General features: G+C 42.7%; 1 protein-coding gene across 1 annotated transcript in view; it reads right to left on the bottom strand.

The window, feature by feature from the left end:
• Positions 1-15,514, bottom strand: part of VAPA (VAMP associated protein A) — a 33,332-nt gene extending 17,818 nt beyond the window's left edge. The window contains exon 1 of the mRNA XM_072852757.1: positions 14,923-15,514. Within this exon, the coding sequence (XP_072708858.1) occupies positions 14,923-14,998 (76 nt within the window). The 5' untranslated portion in view covers positions 14,999-15,514. The remainder of the gene's footprint in view (positions 1-14,922) is intronic.
• Between the last annotated feature and the right edge of the window lie 1,588 nt (positions 15,515-17,102).

Below are 17,102 nucleotides of genomic sequence, written 5' to 3'. Positions count from 1 at the left end.
TCCAAAAGTCATCCTTCTACCTCCTGGGATGGCCAAACATAAGGGAAAAAATGATGACGTGAATATGCCTTTCTAGAGTGGCAAGGAAGAGCTTAGACAAACCTCCTCAGCCTGTGGTACCCCCAGGAAAGGTGAGAGATCACTGTCAGTATCTCTAGTTGTTGGCAGTAGAGAACAAACCTAAAGAAATTCTGAGAAGTGGACAGGTTTGGTTATCCAGAAGCTCCATTCAAAATTAGTAAGGCTGCCATAATGTACACACAGAGCCTGTCACAGAATATCACCTCTACCTAAAATTGGGTAAGAAATTATCATTTTATTAAATTACGTAAAATCTTTGATAATTAGAAGGCAGATAACTTGCAGAGTTGTGCAAAACTGAGCATGCATTATTGAACATATTCAACAGCATGTTATATGAAAAAGCTTAAGTGTTAAGTATATTGTCCTCTTCGATTTAAGACATTGAACTGTAGCTGTTATAAAAGCTAATACCTAAGCTGATTCTGCCAGAAAGCACTCTATTTCATGCACAGAACTAAAGTTTACTGTGCCAGTGTGATATATTCAGCCACATCTAAAAACAATATAAGTACACATAAAAAAGTACACAGACTGGCAAAAGGAATCCAAACTCCTTAAAACATGTAAGTTATAGTGTTAACTTCAAAAACTATTGGGATTATGTGCTTTAAGTGGGGTGCTGTTTTTTCACAACTGCTTCATCACCTTTGAAATTCCAAGAGCACTTGAAACATACAGTACACTTAAAGGCATCTTTACCAAAACAAACTCAGGCAGGGTAGATTTCTTTCAGCAAACAATAAAGTCAGGTTGGGCAGGCAAAGAAAAATAATGTACTGCATTTGACAGTTTGAGCCCTAATGAATGAGAAAGGAGTTAAAGTCAGCAGGATAAAACTAGCAGTAATATTATAAATCCAACAAGATGAATTCTGAGAACAATTTAACTGACTTTTACGATAGACCTGACAGGAACAGAGTAAGATCTCCATCAAGTCATTCTGCCAGGATTAGAAGTAACAATGAAATAAAGAAAGAATAAGTTAACATAGCCCCATGTAATCTACATTCATATGATGTAATAAAGCATTTTTTAATTAGGCCAAAATTTAATTGTTTTTCTTTCCCATCATTTGACATAGCAATCACAGAATGGTTGAGGTTGGAAGGGACCTCGGAGGTCATCTGGGCCAAACCACCTGCTCAAGCAGGGACACTCAGAGCCCGTTGCCCAGGACCATGTCTAGACAGCTTCTGAATATCTCCAAGGATGGAGACTCCACAGCCTCTCTGGGCAACCTGTGCCAGTGCTCGGTCATCCTCACAGTGAAAAAGTGTTTCCTGATGTTCAGAGGGAACCTCCTGTGTTTCAGGTTGTGCCCATTGCCTCTGGTCCTGTCACTGGGCACCACTGAAAAGAGCCTGGCTCCATCCTCTTTGCACCCTCTCTTTGGGTATTTGTACACGTTGATAAGATCCCCCTGAGCCTTCTCTTCTCCAGGCTGAACAGCCCCAGCTCTCTCAGCCTTTCCTCATAGGAGAGATGCTCCAGTCCCTTCATCATCTTCGCGGCCCTTCACTGGACTCTCTCCAGTATGTCCACGTCTCTCTCGTAGTGGGGAGCCCAGAACTGGACCCAGCACTGCAGATGTGGCCTCACCAGTGCTAAGCAGAGGGCAAGGATCACCTCCCTCCACCTGCTGGCAACACTCCTCCTACTGCAGCCCAGGATACCATTGGCCTTCTTTGCTGCAAGGGCACATTGCTGGCTCACAGTCAACCTGGTGTCCACCAGGACCCCCAAGGCCTTTTCTGCAAAGCTGCTTTCCAGCTGATCAGAATCCAGCCTGTACTGGTGCATAGGGGGTTGTTCCTCCCCAGGTGCAGGACTTTGCACTTCTCCTTGTTGAACTTCAAGAGGTTCCTGTCAGCCTGTTTCTCCATCAGCCAGCTCCCTCAGCACTCATGGGTGCATTCCACCAGGGCCCATGGACTTAAGTATGTCCAATTTACTTAAGTATTCCCTGACCTGATCATCTTCCACCAAGGAAAGATGTCTAAAAAAGAAAGACCAGTGTTCTGTATCAAGACAAAACTACCTTGACTGTCAGGTAAGAAAACTAATCTTAAAATATACACAAAGCACTTAATTGCTCCAAATTGAATTTTATAGTACTTTCTGAAAAAAGCATAGGTGACAGCTGACACAAAAGAAAGTGAGAGGAATGTTGTTTATTTCCATAAATTAGTTTTCAGAAATTAATATTCAGACTTCTGTGAAAAGAATCTGAAGAGAATCCATAACAAGCATTGCCAATGAACATAATTTCTTCCTCTTGAAATACCCAAACCATGACCATTCAAATACCTTCTTCAACTGGAAGAAAAACTCCAACTCTAACAAATCGCCTATGTTAAAATTATTCACTGCCTATGAAGCATAACAGCTTATGTTTCATGGATTAATACTTCAGCATTATAGATTCATAGAATAGAATCATAGAATCATTTAGGTTGGAAAAGACCTTTAAGATCATCAAGTCCAACCGTTAACCTAGCACTGCCAAGTCCACCACTACACCATATCCCTAAGCACCACATCTACACGTCTTTTAAATACCTCCAGGGATGGTGACTCAACCATTTCCCTGGGCAGCCTGTTCCAACGCTTGACAACCCTTTCTGGGAAGAAATTTTTCCTAATATCCAATCTAAACCTCCCCTGGCACAACTTGAGGCCATTTCCACCTGTTCTATGGCTTGTTCCTTGGCAGAAGAGACCAACACCCACCTCCCTACAACCTCCTTTCAGGTAGTTTCAGGTCTCCCCTGAGCCTCCTTTTCTCCAGGCTAAACAACCCCAGTTCCCTCAGCCACTCCTCAGAAGACTTCTGCTCTAGACCCCTCACCAGCTTCACTGCCCTTCTCTGGACATGCTCCAGCACTTCCATGTCTTTCTTGTAGTGAGGAGCCCAAAACTGAACACCGTATTCGAGGTGTGGCCTCACCAGTGCCGAGTACAGGGGGTCTGAATGATCAGGAATAATCAGTGGATGAAGGTGCAAGATTAATAATACCTACAAATAACCATGGCTCTCAGGTAGATATCCATATATTAGAGCAATAATACAGAATCTTTCACTTCTTATTCTACCCTGGCACTTGACAAATAGTTATTAGTTTTATCATCAACCTGCATGAAAATGTCAGAATGCAGAAAAGGCTTTATAAGAAAGCTGACACACCTCAATGTCCACAGCTCCTGAAGGCTGATTCTAGGCTAGCACTGTTTACCATGGGTAACATCAGATTTTATCTGAGCTCCCCACAATGACATGCTGTCAGCATCTATGCTGATGATGTATCTGTCAAAGATTTTTCCTTCTAAAAAATGCTAAGACAATGCCCATTTTTTGATGCTAAAAGAGCTCATCTTCATCTGTCAAAGGGGCAAGCAGAGCCTATATATGGCTATACAGCTTACTAGAGGTGCTTGTGCAGATGCTGGCATACATGCTTTATTGGGGGCTGGTGTAAGAGAAATGGGAATGGAAACCTTTTGCCTGCCATTCTGACAGGGAAAAAACAGGAATACATTACAGTGGCACTTCAAAGCAGATAAAACAATTTTTTTTCTTACATTTTCTTTCTGGATCAAAATTTCATATTTACCCCAGCTTGTTACTAACATGTTGTTAGTGGCCAAAAAACACAGTAAAAACGTAATAAGCACCTATCTCAACGGTAAAGTACAGACACAGATCGATACCATGAATTCTGGTAAAGAGAACATTATCTACTTTATATATTAGATAAAATACAGACTAAAAGGAGATTGTCCTGCATTTAATGTTAAATATGGACAACGGTTTCTTTAGCCTCAACAACAACAAAAACCACTATTTATAAAGATGGTGTAACATGGAATAACTTCATCCAAAGATACTAATGCTTGTATTTAGCTTAAGCTTTAAAATCTAGCAGTCTGAGTCCAATTCAGTTATATATGTCTATTCACTATTGAAAGAGCGCCATTACTAAAGAACTGTCATGTTACCAACATCAAAGGCATGTTTGTTACTTAAACTTAACCTCCACATTACTGTGAATTCTTTACTTGCAATTTAGCTTTATTGGGCTACATTGTTATTCTTGCCAAATACAAATTAAGAGCATACTAAAATTGGTAGCTCATAATGCTACTAGGATAAAGTCTTAAGAATCTGATGATAAAGTATTATTCATCCCAAAGTGCTCTCACTGTTGAAATAACAAGAGCAGTACAAATATTTTACTACTGCTAAACATGAACATTTAAACTAGCAAATTATCCCCAAAGTCCTGAAACTATTAAGTAATATATACAAGTAATCTTTCAGTACAAATGCAATATTAACAATTTAGTCCGTAAGGGCTGTGTTATAAACCCTTCCTGCTGGAGCAACTATTCTCTTTACTTGCATAAGGTAGGATAACTAATTAATTTGATAATTACAGAGGCTCTTAGATTTCAAAGAATACTAGCAGATTTGAACAACAGAACTAAGTAAACAAGTAACTTTTCCCTTTTTCCTTTTAAACTTGCTTTGTATTTTAACCTGCTATAGCTTACAAAAGGTTTCAGTGATGCTGAAAAGCCCAGATCTGCTGTTTAAAATATACAAATATTCAGCAGCTTAAAATATGTATGCATCCTCAAATATGAATATTCCAATTGGATACACCTTTCTCATCTGAATTGCAACATACAAGATACTCTTCAAACTCTATAGCTGTAATCAGAATACTTGTAATCATCTCAGATGACAGCTGTAGTGGCACATAGAAAATCAGTCTTTCCAGAGAACACCTGTCCAAAAGCTGTTACCTAGTGCTTTTCCCAGTGTGCTCCAAGAACGGGCTATCAGATGCCAGACTCCAAAGTTAAACAGACCACCAGAGCTCTTGTGGTTTTCACTGGTTTCCTTGCAAGTGGTATCCCAACAATGTAACAAAGTAACTAAAAATAAATCAGTTTCACACTTCTCCCAGTGTGGACAAAAGCCCAGAAAGTTTTTTTTTTTAAAAAAACCCAAACACTTTCAGGTGTTTGACTGTTAGATGGTGTCCAACTTCAGCACATAACACAGAGCACGATCTAAACAGGCTTATATATCAGACATTAAAATTTCCTACAGACAGGTCTAGCTAATACTGGACTACCTCCCAAAGACATGAACAGCTCACCTCAGTTTCAGGGTGACCTTTCATTCTCTGGAAGCACAGACTACAGGTCTCCATCTCCCAAATCTCTGAAAGCCAAGTACAGCATATCCTACAGTCACCCAGGAAAACAAACACCTGCTTTAAATAAGAGTTGCATTCAGTCACAGTCTTGTCACTCAGATAGGATCACAAACTCCATTCCCTCACTACCTTCACATCACAGTACTGAGCTGAGCTAATGCAGCCACACTTCCCAGGGCCAGTCAGCTCACTTCTATAGAAATAGCTGGAGTTCTAACTTGAGCTGTAACATGGAACATGTCTAGTAGACAATCAAATTGAAAACCAAACAGTTTTTACTTTCATGGGGTCTACTAGAGTTAGTGGCCATATTAACATCATACTGTTAACATGTTAAACATGTTAAATCAACATCACGCTCCTATGAATTACAATTACTAAGTTTACTTCACATATGGAGCAGTTACTCCTATGTATACGTTTTTTAAATTTATAAACTTCCCTTCTTACAAAGAAAAAAACCATTAAATACATATCTCAGTCAAGCTATTCTAATGTCTTGGAATGTAACATGACATACTGGCTTCTAGCTCAAGTACATAATCAGGTACCACCACTGTCCTACCAAAATTTCAAGAACATTGCAACCTCATGACTTAGGAGAAGCCTTCTAAAGCCCACATGAAACAAACCATTTTGTAAGATGGTATCTGATGAATTTAAAACTATTTTTGCCCACATAATTTTTAGAAGGTTGGTTCAGATTGACATGATTCAGATTTGAAATTCAACTAGTTTCTAATGATCTAAATACATTCATAGCCACTCAGTGCCAATTCATTTTTGTACCAATCCTACCCTTTAGCCTAGGTAGCTTTTCTTTTCCCCAGTGCTTACCTCTTCTGATATATTTATAGATAGCAATCAGATCCCCTTTCAGTCCTCATTTTGCTAAGATAAACAAGCCAAGCTATTCTACTTCACTTATGTTAATAACTTTTTGTTTGCACCATTCCCATTTGCGTTCATTTCCTCTGACTAGGTGTTGCCAGGGATGTATTCAGATAAAGCTTCATCAATGCCATAAAACTTGACATTAATACTTCCCTCACTACAAAACTACAGTCTCATATTTGCCCCATTTCATGACTCGTCATACTTGCAATAAACCTGTGATTAAGTACTGGTCTCTAGTTTTACTCCTTCTTCATCACTTCAAACTAAAATGAGAAAACAGCAGTTCTATTATTAGCACACATCACATGCACAAATTTTTTTTGCATTCACCACATCTCCTAACTTTGCATTACCAATGAGCTCTACCAGCACAGTACCACCCATACCAAGGTCATAAAAGATACTAAACCAAGTTCAAACACGACACTGGTCCATCCTTTAGAAATGTCCTTATTAAGCCTCCAATAGCCCAACAGCTATGCTGCATTTTATTTTATAGCTTGTCCCTTCTCCACCTTACATTTTTCCATTAAGCTCTTTTACCTGCAACTTAATTATTAGTTTTGCAGATACCTCTGTATCAAATAATCAATATTCAGATCATGGAACAGACCCTCCTGAAAGATATGTCGAAACGTATGGAATACAGGGAGGTAACTAGAGACAGCCAACATGGCTTCACCACGGGCAAATCTTGCCTGACTAATCTAGTGGCCTTCTATGATTGACTGACTGCATCACTGGACAAGGGAAGAGCTGTGGATGTCATCTACCTGGACTTCTGTAAGGCCTCTGATACAGTCCTGCTCAACATTCTTACCTCTGAGTTGGGGAGATATGGGTTTGATGGACGGACTGTCAGATGGATAAGGAATTGGCTGGGTGGTCATGTCCAAAGAGTTGTAGTCGATGCCTCAATGTCCAAGTGGAAACCAGTAACGAGTGGTGTCCCTCAAGGATCTGTACCGGGACCAACACTACTCAATGTCTTCATCAGTGACATAGTGGGATCAAGTGCACCCTCAGCAAGTTTGCAGATGACACCAAGCTGAGTGGTGATGTTGATTTGCTTAAGGGAAGGGACTGCCATCCAGAGGGACCTTGAAGGGTGGGCTCATGCGAACCTCATGAAGTTCAACAAGGCAAAGTGCAGGGTCCTGCACCTGGGTCAGGGCAATCCCCAATATCAATACAGGCTGGGGGACAAACAGATTGAGAGCAGCCCTGCGGAAAAGGACTTCGGGGTACTGGTGGATGAAAAATTGAACATCAGCTAGGAATGTGCACTTGCAGCCCAGAAAGCCAATAGTATCCTGGGCTGCGTAAATAGAAGCAGGACCAGCAGGTCAAGGGAGGCGATTGTTGCCCTCTACTCTGCTCTCATGAGACACCCCACCTGGAGTACTGCGTCCAGCTCTGGGACCCCCAGTACAAGAAAGACATGGAACTGTTAGAGTGGGGTCCAGAGGAGGGCCACAAAAATGGTCAGAGGGCTGGAACACCTCTCCTGTGAAGAAAGGCTAAGACAGTTGGGGTTGTTCAGACTGGAGAAGAGAAGGCTCCCGGGAGACCTTATTGTGGCCTTTCAATACATAAAGGGGGCTTATAAAGACAGGGAAAGACTCTTTACCAGGGCCTGTAGTGACGTGACAAGGGGCAACGGAGTTAAACTGAAAGAGCGTAGGTTTAGATTGGACATAAGGAAGAAATTTTTTATGATGAGGGTGGTGAGACACTGGCATAGGTTGTCCAGAGAAGTTGTGGATGCCCCATCCCTGGAAGCATTCAAGGTCAGGGTGGACAGGGCTTTGAGCAACCTGATCTGGTAAGAGATGTCCCTGCCCTTAGGAGGGGAGTTTGACTAGGTGATCTTTAAAGGTCCCTTCCAACCCAAACCATTCTATGATTCTATGAAATAATGTAATGATGTTCAGTAAATCCAGTGGTAAAATCAGATTTTGTTTGGGGGATGCACACAGAAGAGATGGAAAAAAAAGAGACACAGAGAGGGAAGGAGGTCTCAGATCAGACTGGCACATTCTACCCAGGACACTCATGCTGCTTTTTATTCCACATTCCATTTACCTCCATGTCTTTAATTATTCTTTCCTCTAAGGGTTTGCATACTATCGAGGGCAGACCTATTCAAGCATTGAAGTGTCAAATTAAGAATTACTCCAAGTGAGACCATGTTTTGAGAAACACAGGAGGGAAAAATTCTGATGTGACTATCTTTTTAAAATTCAGGCAAACAATTATTTTTATTTTTCTTTTATTCCTTATTCATGTTATTAAAAACCAAACATCTGAAGTCCTACACCAGGATAATATTTAGCAAACTATCTTAACTCTCAAGACCTTGTTCATCTTGAAATAAACTGAAAATATTTATTTTAATTTACATAACCATGTATTTCTAAATACTTTCAAACCATAAAATGAAATATGACCTCTACATTGCCAAATAATTGACAATGCAATGAAATAACCGCATGCAATACAAAAAAACCCACTAAAAGGCAAGAGAAGGTAAAGAGCCCAAAATCACTATGTACCAGGTAAAGTCTTACTACCTTAAGGAAAACAAAGTTACTAAAATTCTAACTTGTGTTTCTGCATTTTTATTTTCAACAATACCACATTAGAAATTACCTTAATAGAGTCATTTTCCTGTTTTGTTGGTTTTGGGTTTGGTTTTTGTTTTGGTTTGGTTTTTTTTAGAAATTAGCTTATACACTCTTATCTGGCTCATCTGACAATAAAAGCCTTGTAATTTGACAACTTTGACACAGGAAAATGTAATACTTATCTAATTAGTCAGTGATTTTTTTTCCCCATTTTACACACAGCAAGCTCTCTTCAGCAGCCTTTTCCAACTTGAATTTATGGCTTGTAAGCAGAGCATGTAATAACCTTCTAATGACGGACGGTCACAAAGATCTGGTTAACAAACATCTCCCAAAGACAAAGTTGGTCAGAAAGTAAAACATATTCACAAACCACAGTCAAGCTGAAACAGGAACAATTTATAATACCACAATGGACAGTCAGTGCACTAAATATTCAGACCTATTAACTGATGCATAAAACAGGTCCTCTTGTCCACGGTAAATTTCTACTTTTCAATTTGGCCTTGAACAATGGTACAGTGTTCATGTACAATACAGTATTTTTTTTACAATATTAATAATTATGTATTACAGTGATCTACAACACTTGCTTAGGCTATCAACAAGCAGAATGAGTAAGCATGTTATACTAATTGCAACATAAAGATGAAGCTTTTATACCAATGACTACACTAGAAGTACAAGATGGTGAGGTTTGGATAGTGTTCCTCTGTTTAGTGAAGATGCAAGTAAAGCATTAAGTAAGAGAGAGACCTACAAATTGCAGGTAAAGAACAAAACTTCCAAATCTTCACTGCTGTATATACCTCTATCATCACAGGAAAATCTTTCATTATTGAATCTTAAAACAAATGGCAAACTAGATCTGCCAAAATATAATTTAACACCTATAATACACCTGACTTCACAGATCAATACGACTCCTTTTTATCAGTCAGTTTTAAATGCAGTCTAACACCGTGGTAGAGACATACGTATTAACGTAGTATCACCTCATAAGCAATACCCAGTAAAAAAAAAATTATCTTCCTTTCTCTTCCTCAACACATTACCACCAATCATTTTGTGTCTCAATTTTCATTAATACTTATCATTTAAAAAAAGTTAAAATACTAACAAATATTACATTTGAGCCAGGAAACAATGGATAGAAGTACAGATACATAGGAAAAGTAAACAATTCCAGGAATCCTTCTTGGATTTAAAAAAAAAAGAAAGAAGTCAAAGACTACTTGTTGAATACTGAGTCATTCCATGAGATGTCCAATCTTTGTCATTACACAATACTCAGCCAGCAAAAATATTAACTTAAATGGAATCATTTCAAAGTATCCAAAAGCCACAACTGTGTTAGTAATCACTTACAACCAGTTTTTCCCCTCTGCACTCCCATTGTTTAGTTTCAAAAATGTTATTGAATGAAGATACCAGAAAATTGACATCCCAATCACCTTTTTTTTTTTTTAACCTATTTTAGAAAGCTGGGACATCACAAGTTTGCTGATACTTTGAAGAGAGTGAAAACAGGTGTAAAATTTGACATAATCAAGACACACACAAATAAGGCAGCAAGATCACATTTGAGGACTTCAAACCCTGCCTACACTAAAAGATATCCTGAGCCAATTCTGGCAACAGACCTTGAGGGCAGGGGATGGATTTAACATTGAGCTATTTTTACCTTTAAATTCCACCTTCTCGATTTCCAGCAACACACAGCCTGCGGCTTTCAATGTTACCAATAGCAGTGTAATGATTGCAAAATAATCTACAGCAATATTTTTGTATTATTTAAAAGGTCGTCGAAATCTGCATTTCAGAATGAGCCATAATACTTAAGTGAAGTGCTCTCTACCTCACCTGGAAAGAGTCATTTGAACATATACCAGCTGATAGGTGATTTTATACACTAACAATCCTAGATTATGAATCAGATTAATAATCAGAAATTAAACATCATCTGTTATACTGATCTCTCACAGTAACTCAAACTATCAAAGGGAAAATTTATTGCACACAGACATACTTAAAAGTTGATTTTAGTCTGCTTACTTGCTGACTTATTTCTAGCCTCAAGGTAATAACAAAAAATTAAAAAAAGGAAAAGCGTACTTCATTATTTTGAGACATTTACAAAGGTAACGTAAATGGATTTCACATACTTGTAAGCAAGAACTTCAGTAAAGAATATCAATTTAGAATATTCAGACATTTTTATAATGTCTGACTATTGCTAGTCAGACACCTCTGAATCACATGAAATTTAAATTCTGAACACTGTCTACTAATCTTCCAAGGCTCATCAAATCAACTGGTGTTGATTTTCAATTAGGTGTTGCAGAAGCATGTCTTATGACTGATTTAAAGATCTGGTGAAGGTTTTCAAAAAAGGACCATCATCCAAGGCCAACTTAAATACACATTACTTACAATTGCAAAACTGGCTTCTTTGACTTAAGGAAGATCAAGTTTCCATAAAAATGCTAGAGATCTTTGAACTGAAAACTTCAAGTGCTGCTATTTAACTACACGACTGTTTTTAAAAAATTATTAAAGAAAAAAAAGTATTTACTCACAAGGAACCAATTCCAGATTACCATAATCTTCACTAGAGCTACAAACAACGCTTATATGCATGAGTCGCATGAAAAAGACCCCAGTAAGAAGCAGATGATGTTCCACTTTCCAAATTAGTTGCTTTTAAGTGTCTCATGCTTCAAATCTTCCTACCCAGTCCTAAACAAACCCAAACAACTTCAGATTTGAGAAGCTAAGCAAAACACCTTAGACTAAAATACAGAAGAAAGCTAACCTACAGGAGTAATACGGCTGAAGACCTGGATACAAGAACCACAAGGCAAATTCTCAATGCTCCATATTGAGTCTCTGAAAGTGATATTACATAGTGTATCAACAGTCTCTCAGTTTCATCACTTTTAAGTACAATTTTTCCCCTTGTCACATTTGCACAGCACTCTGAAAAGTACTTGTTTTGTCATTTTCCTTAGGTATTCCTGATGGATGGTTCCAGAATCCAAAGAAATCTAGCTATCATAGAAGCAGAGGGAATTAACCATGACCCAAAACACTATTAATGACTGAAATTTCTAGGAATGCAAAGTACTATAAAAATGGGATTCTAATCTTTTGGTCACCAAGGGAAATATGTAATGTGTTAGCCACCACAAGATATGTTCTTTAGACCTCCCCCTGAATTGTGTGGAAGAAAATTCAGGATAAATGTATTATAGACCTTATTTTTGCTGATCGAGTAAAGTAGATTAAAAAAAAAAAAAGAGACAGTTTCATCAGGCAATGATGAATTTAAAGCCTTGTCAACAACTCCTTCAGAAAAGTCCTATGTAGTTTTTAATTTAAATCACTGTTTGCATAGGGGCATACTAACACATTTCACTGTTACCCTAAAGGTCAGCAAATCCATTATAAGTTCTTGAGGCAAGAAAACCAACAAAACTATTTGTCCAGTTCAGATGTTTAGACTTAAACTGGATCTCTGTTACATACACATCAACAGTGTTAGGTCAATAATAACAACAGATAATTGTCCCAATAAGAAAACTTTGAATAAGTAGCTGCACTGAAAAAATATATACTTTTTTTTTTTAAACAAAGTTGTTTGATTTTCCTACACTAAGTTACACTTATTCTGAGTCATACATTCTCTTACTAACCAATTACTTTTTAAAAGATAACACTTGGAATTCCCTTCTGCCAATACTGTATTCTTCAATGCGGTACTTTAGAACTGAATTAGTTTGTGGCCCACAAGCCTTTTTAAACACCTCAGAATAATAAGCAGTTAGAAAATATTTATTGAGAGTGCACGCGATGCTGTCTCAATACATAGCTCTTTCGATAGTATATTAATGAAATAATATAGTAATAGAGAGTGCTTTCCATAGAGTATTAAGACTGCAGTCTCATTATGCTTCAGATTTTGTTTTTGCTTAGTCTGCTCTACTGAAATTTTCCTAATATATGCATTAGCTTGAAACCAAAGTTTATGCCTAAAGAATACACATTTCATGCTCTAAGTACATAAACACACAGCACAATAAAGATCACTGACTGACAATGGCTTCATACAGACAGAATTTCTAATCTAGTATTTATTCTATATTCCCTGTATCAACACTTTGTTTCATATCACATAAATACGGCTTGCTTCCAGCTTGAAGACAGCTCAACATTTGAAAGCTTCAAATTAGACACAGTAGCTTTTTAATTTAAAAAAAAAAAAAAACAAAAACCAACATGCATTTTCCTCCAACTTGTTCCTGCAATAATAATACAGTGTATTGAAATCTGAGTGCAGCCAGACCTGGCAGCATTTTAACAACACAACATGAGTGATAAAGATACGTTCCTGCTATGGTTTTGACTCTGTTCATGAATGTGCAATTTAAAAATTTAAAAATTGACACCATCAAATTAATATGTGTGATCAGACAGATTTTGGTTTTTAATTGATTTGATGGATCAATAAAACAAGTATAGTTTGTTAAAAAATCTCTTTGACAAACCAGACTTAAGCTTTATTTCTAAAAGCCAGGCCAGCCAAAGGTATTTTGGGGGAACACAGTGTTCTTCTCTTAATATAAACATTAATTTCTTCTAGCTGTTCATTTAAAGATTTTTACATCATCATAAATTCCACTCTGTCTCTCTAAAACAATGAAACATTAGTCTATTAAAAATAGAAAATAAAATAGAAACATTTATAGGATTAGGCAAGTACATGTGCTGACACTAGTCACAATTTAAAACATAAGTTTGGATAATATTAACAGCTTTAAAAAAGAAATCTAATATTGCTGATTCTAAATCTATAACATTTTGAGATTTTTCTCAATGCCCCTTATGGGTCTAAAATATAATCACAGGATACTACTGAAAACTATTATTCTATCATGCTCTTCTTTATGCCCTTACCTTTCAAGGATCACTCATCTCTGGAAGAGCCTTCCTTTTCACAACTATCTAATTTATTAGGAGAGAAAACCCCCCACATGATAACAGCAGTAACTAGGACCTATTTTGACAGAAGCATGTCATGCCGGTCACAGTCATGCGCTGGCACGCAATACCCAATATACAGAAACTTCCGAAATGCACGCATTCCTTTCCCTCATTCCCAAGAAAGCAGGTGAGCTGCCTGTTAACGTACCGAGAACCTGCCTGAAACATGACAACTTGGGGGAAAGGGAGGGGAATCATTTGCCAGGCCAGAGGGCCAGGCTGCATCGGGGAGACGGTGCGAGTGCCTGCACATCGCAAACCCCTAGAGTGATGGTGCAAAACCGCACCAGCCCCCGCGGGGATACCGGCGGGGGCCAGGGCTGGGCTCTGGCAAGCGCCCACAGCCGGCCCTCCAGGGCGCCGGAGGGGGAAAAGGCCAGACGTGAGGGCAGCCTCGTGAAGCCAGTTTTCCCCTCCTGCTCCCTTCCCCGCTCCCTCGCACGACGGCAAGGCTTCAATCGCCCGCTTCGGGGCCTCTGCTACCCGCTACAGGCAGAGGGAGACCTCACGGAGGAGGACTGGCGGCCACGCAGACCCCCGCGGCCAGAGAGATGACAGGAGAGGGACTCCCCCTCCCGGGCCGAGCGCCGTCCCCTCCCCGGGCCCCGCTACTCCAGGGCCGGGCCTCCCGAGCGGAGCGGTGACACGGCAGCGGGCGCGCCGGCATGTGGGGGCACACGCGGGGGCAGGGGGCGGACTGGCGCACCGGCGGGGGCGGGAGGGGAGCGGCCGGCCCCCGAGCGCCGCGCCCAGCAGAGCGGGAGGCGGGCGGGCACCCGCCGGGGGCCGGGCCGCGGCGCTGCCGGGGCCGCGGACACGCTCTCGAGTCCCCGCGGGATCCCAAGATGGCGGCGGCCGAGCCCGTTCACCGGCTCGGCGGCGCCCCCCCACCCCCCGATGGACCCGGGCGGGCAGGGCCCGGCACCGCGGCCCGGGGTGGGGGAACCGAGGCGCCTGGAGGCGGCCCAGCGCCGAGGCGAAACGGGACAGCCCGCCGGGCCGGGCCGCCCCGCTGCCCCCCTCTCCCGCGCCCGACTCCCCCTCACCTTTGAATTTGAGGTCGGTGGGCGGATCGAGCACCAGGATCTGCTCGTGCTTTGCCAGAGCCCCGGCGGCCGCCATCTCGCTCGCTCGCTCCGGCGGGAGGAGGAGTGGGGGGAGGGAGGAGGAGGCGGAGGAGGAGGAGCGGGAAGGGGAGGCCGGGCGGCGGAGCCGCTCCCTCGCGGCGGGCGGCGGGCGGAGGGGCAGTGGCTGCGCGCGGCTGCGGGCGCTGCCGGCGGGGCGCGGGCCGAGGGCGGGCGCTGCCGCCTGCCGCTGCGCGCGCTGCCGCCCCGAGCCCCGCTCGCCGCTCTCCCCGCGCGACTGGCTCAACGGCCGGCCGGCAACGCCGCCCCTCCGTGGGCACGAGGGCGGCGGAGGTGGCGGGGCACCCTGCGCGCATGCGCCCGCGCGCAGCTCGCGCCTAGCGGCTTCCCCGCCTCTCGCGCCGGCGCTTGGAGCGCGGCCGCGCGGCCCGGCCCGGCCCTCGCAACCGCCCCCGCTGGAGCCGCCGGGGCGCGGGAGCGGAGCGGGAAGGAGCGGCACCCCCGCCCCCCCGCAAATACACACACACGGCTCGAGCAGAGGCGGTGGGAGCAGCACGCGTGCGCCGCCACCCGCCGGAAGAGGAAGGGCGCGCTGGCTCGGCGCTTTGGACGGCTGCAGCGCCGCTGGGGAACTACCGCTGCCGGCGGGCCGCGCGGCGGGCCGGGCGAGCGCGGGGCGTGCCGGGAGTTGTAGTCTTTGCGGGACGCTGAGGCGGGCGCGGGGAGCCTCGGCGGGCCCCCTCCCCTCGGGGCTCGGGGGAAGCGCGGCCCTCGCGGTCCACGGGTGGTCTGGCCGGCCCTTCCCTCGAAGCTGGAGGAGGGAGGGTGAGCCTGGGTGGTGGGTCCCTGAGGGGCAATTGGGAAAGGGAGAGGGGCAAACGGGGCAAATAGTCTCAAACTCCCCGTGGCCGCTGGCGGCTCTGGCTGGGGTCCGGGCTGCTCACGGGTGAGGCTTGAGGCGTTAGAGCCAGCTCCCGCCTGCTGTCAGGTACCCGCGCATGGACAGCTGCAGCCCGGCCTAAAGGCAGCTCTACCACCCTGCCCGGCAGCACCAGGGCGCCGAGGTGGATGGGCCTGGCTCTCAAACAGGCCTGGAAAACGGCCAAAAACCCTCCTCGAGTAGGAACATCGTCGTTAGGTGAAGGCTTAGGAGTATTAACAGGGAGTCGATGTTGAGAGAGATTGAGCTCTTGCAAAACCTGAATGAGAAATACGAGCCATTATTTATTAGTAGGCGGGGACAGGGGGTGTTTGCCACCCTTCTCACTCGCACTTTTTGTCAGGCACAGTGTTTTCAGGGTAGGCCTTTTCATTATCACCATACTTTCAAGCGGATGGTGCATCTGGGGATATTTGAATACAGCAGTGACGACCAAACAAGAAAAAACAGCCAAATCCATCTGAACCTTGTGATTCCTATGTCCTAAATCTACTTCTGAAGAATCTGGCTGTAAGATATATACGTTTGTATTCAGGCAAGGGTGGAGTACAGGTGATGGAAATGAAGTCAGAAGCATTAACACATTTATTTTTCCTCTCTTGCAATCTGGTGTAGGTATGCTAAGGACATATATAGGGACATAATAACCAATTTGAAAAATATGTCCTGATAATAAATACACTGAAATTACTTAAATGCTTTACCTTCAAAATCAGCTCATCACAGTAAGACTTGTGGATCACATAAGTTCTTTCGTGAATACCTCTACCTCAACCCCAGCCACAAAGGAAGGGTTTTGAGGCCATTCAGCAGGGGAGAGCCTCTGAGTAATTTAGGTTCAGGCTCTGCCTTGGCTCCAGCAGAGCCTTCACCCTCTGTTTCGACTGCCTGCCTCTCCTCCAGGCCTACCAGCCTCATGCCTGCCTACTTCAGCACTTTTCTCCATGCCTCTCTTGCCGACAGCAAATACCCATGTGACTTTTAATACCATCAATGACTGAACAAGAAATAAGTGAGAAGTGCTGTAGTAAAGGACTTCAGAGCAGTTTTACCTGATTGGAATTGGCTTCAATAGGTGGAGTTACATGGCATATATGTGAAAATGTTGCTAGAGGTCTGCAGCTATTCTGGCTGCAGTTTTTCTGCTACAGACTTATTTTATGACACACGTAAAACAGCATCTTAAATTACATCCTTTATT

This window comes from Ciconia boyciana, chromosome 2 (assembly GCF_034638445.1).
Source record: "Ciconia boyciana chromosome 2, ASM3463844v1, whole genome shotgun sequence".
NCBI classification, from domain to species: domain Eukaryota; kingdom Metazoa; phylum Chordata; class Aves; order Ciconiiformes; family Ciconiidae; genus Ciconia; species Ciconia boyciana.
This window is presented reverse-complemented; position numbering and strand designations above follow the sequence as displayed.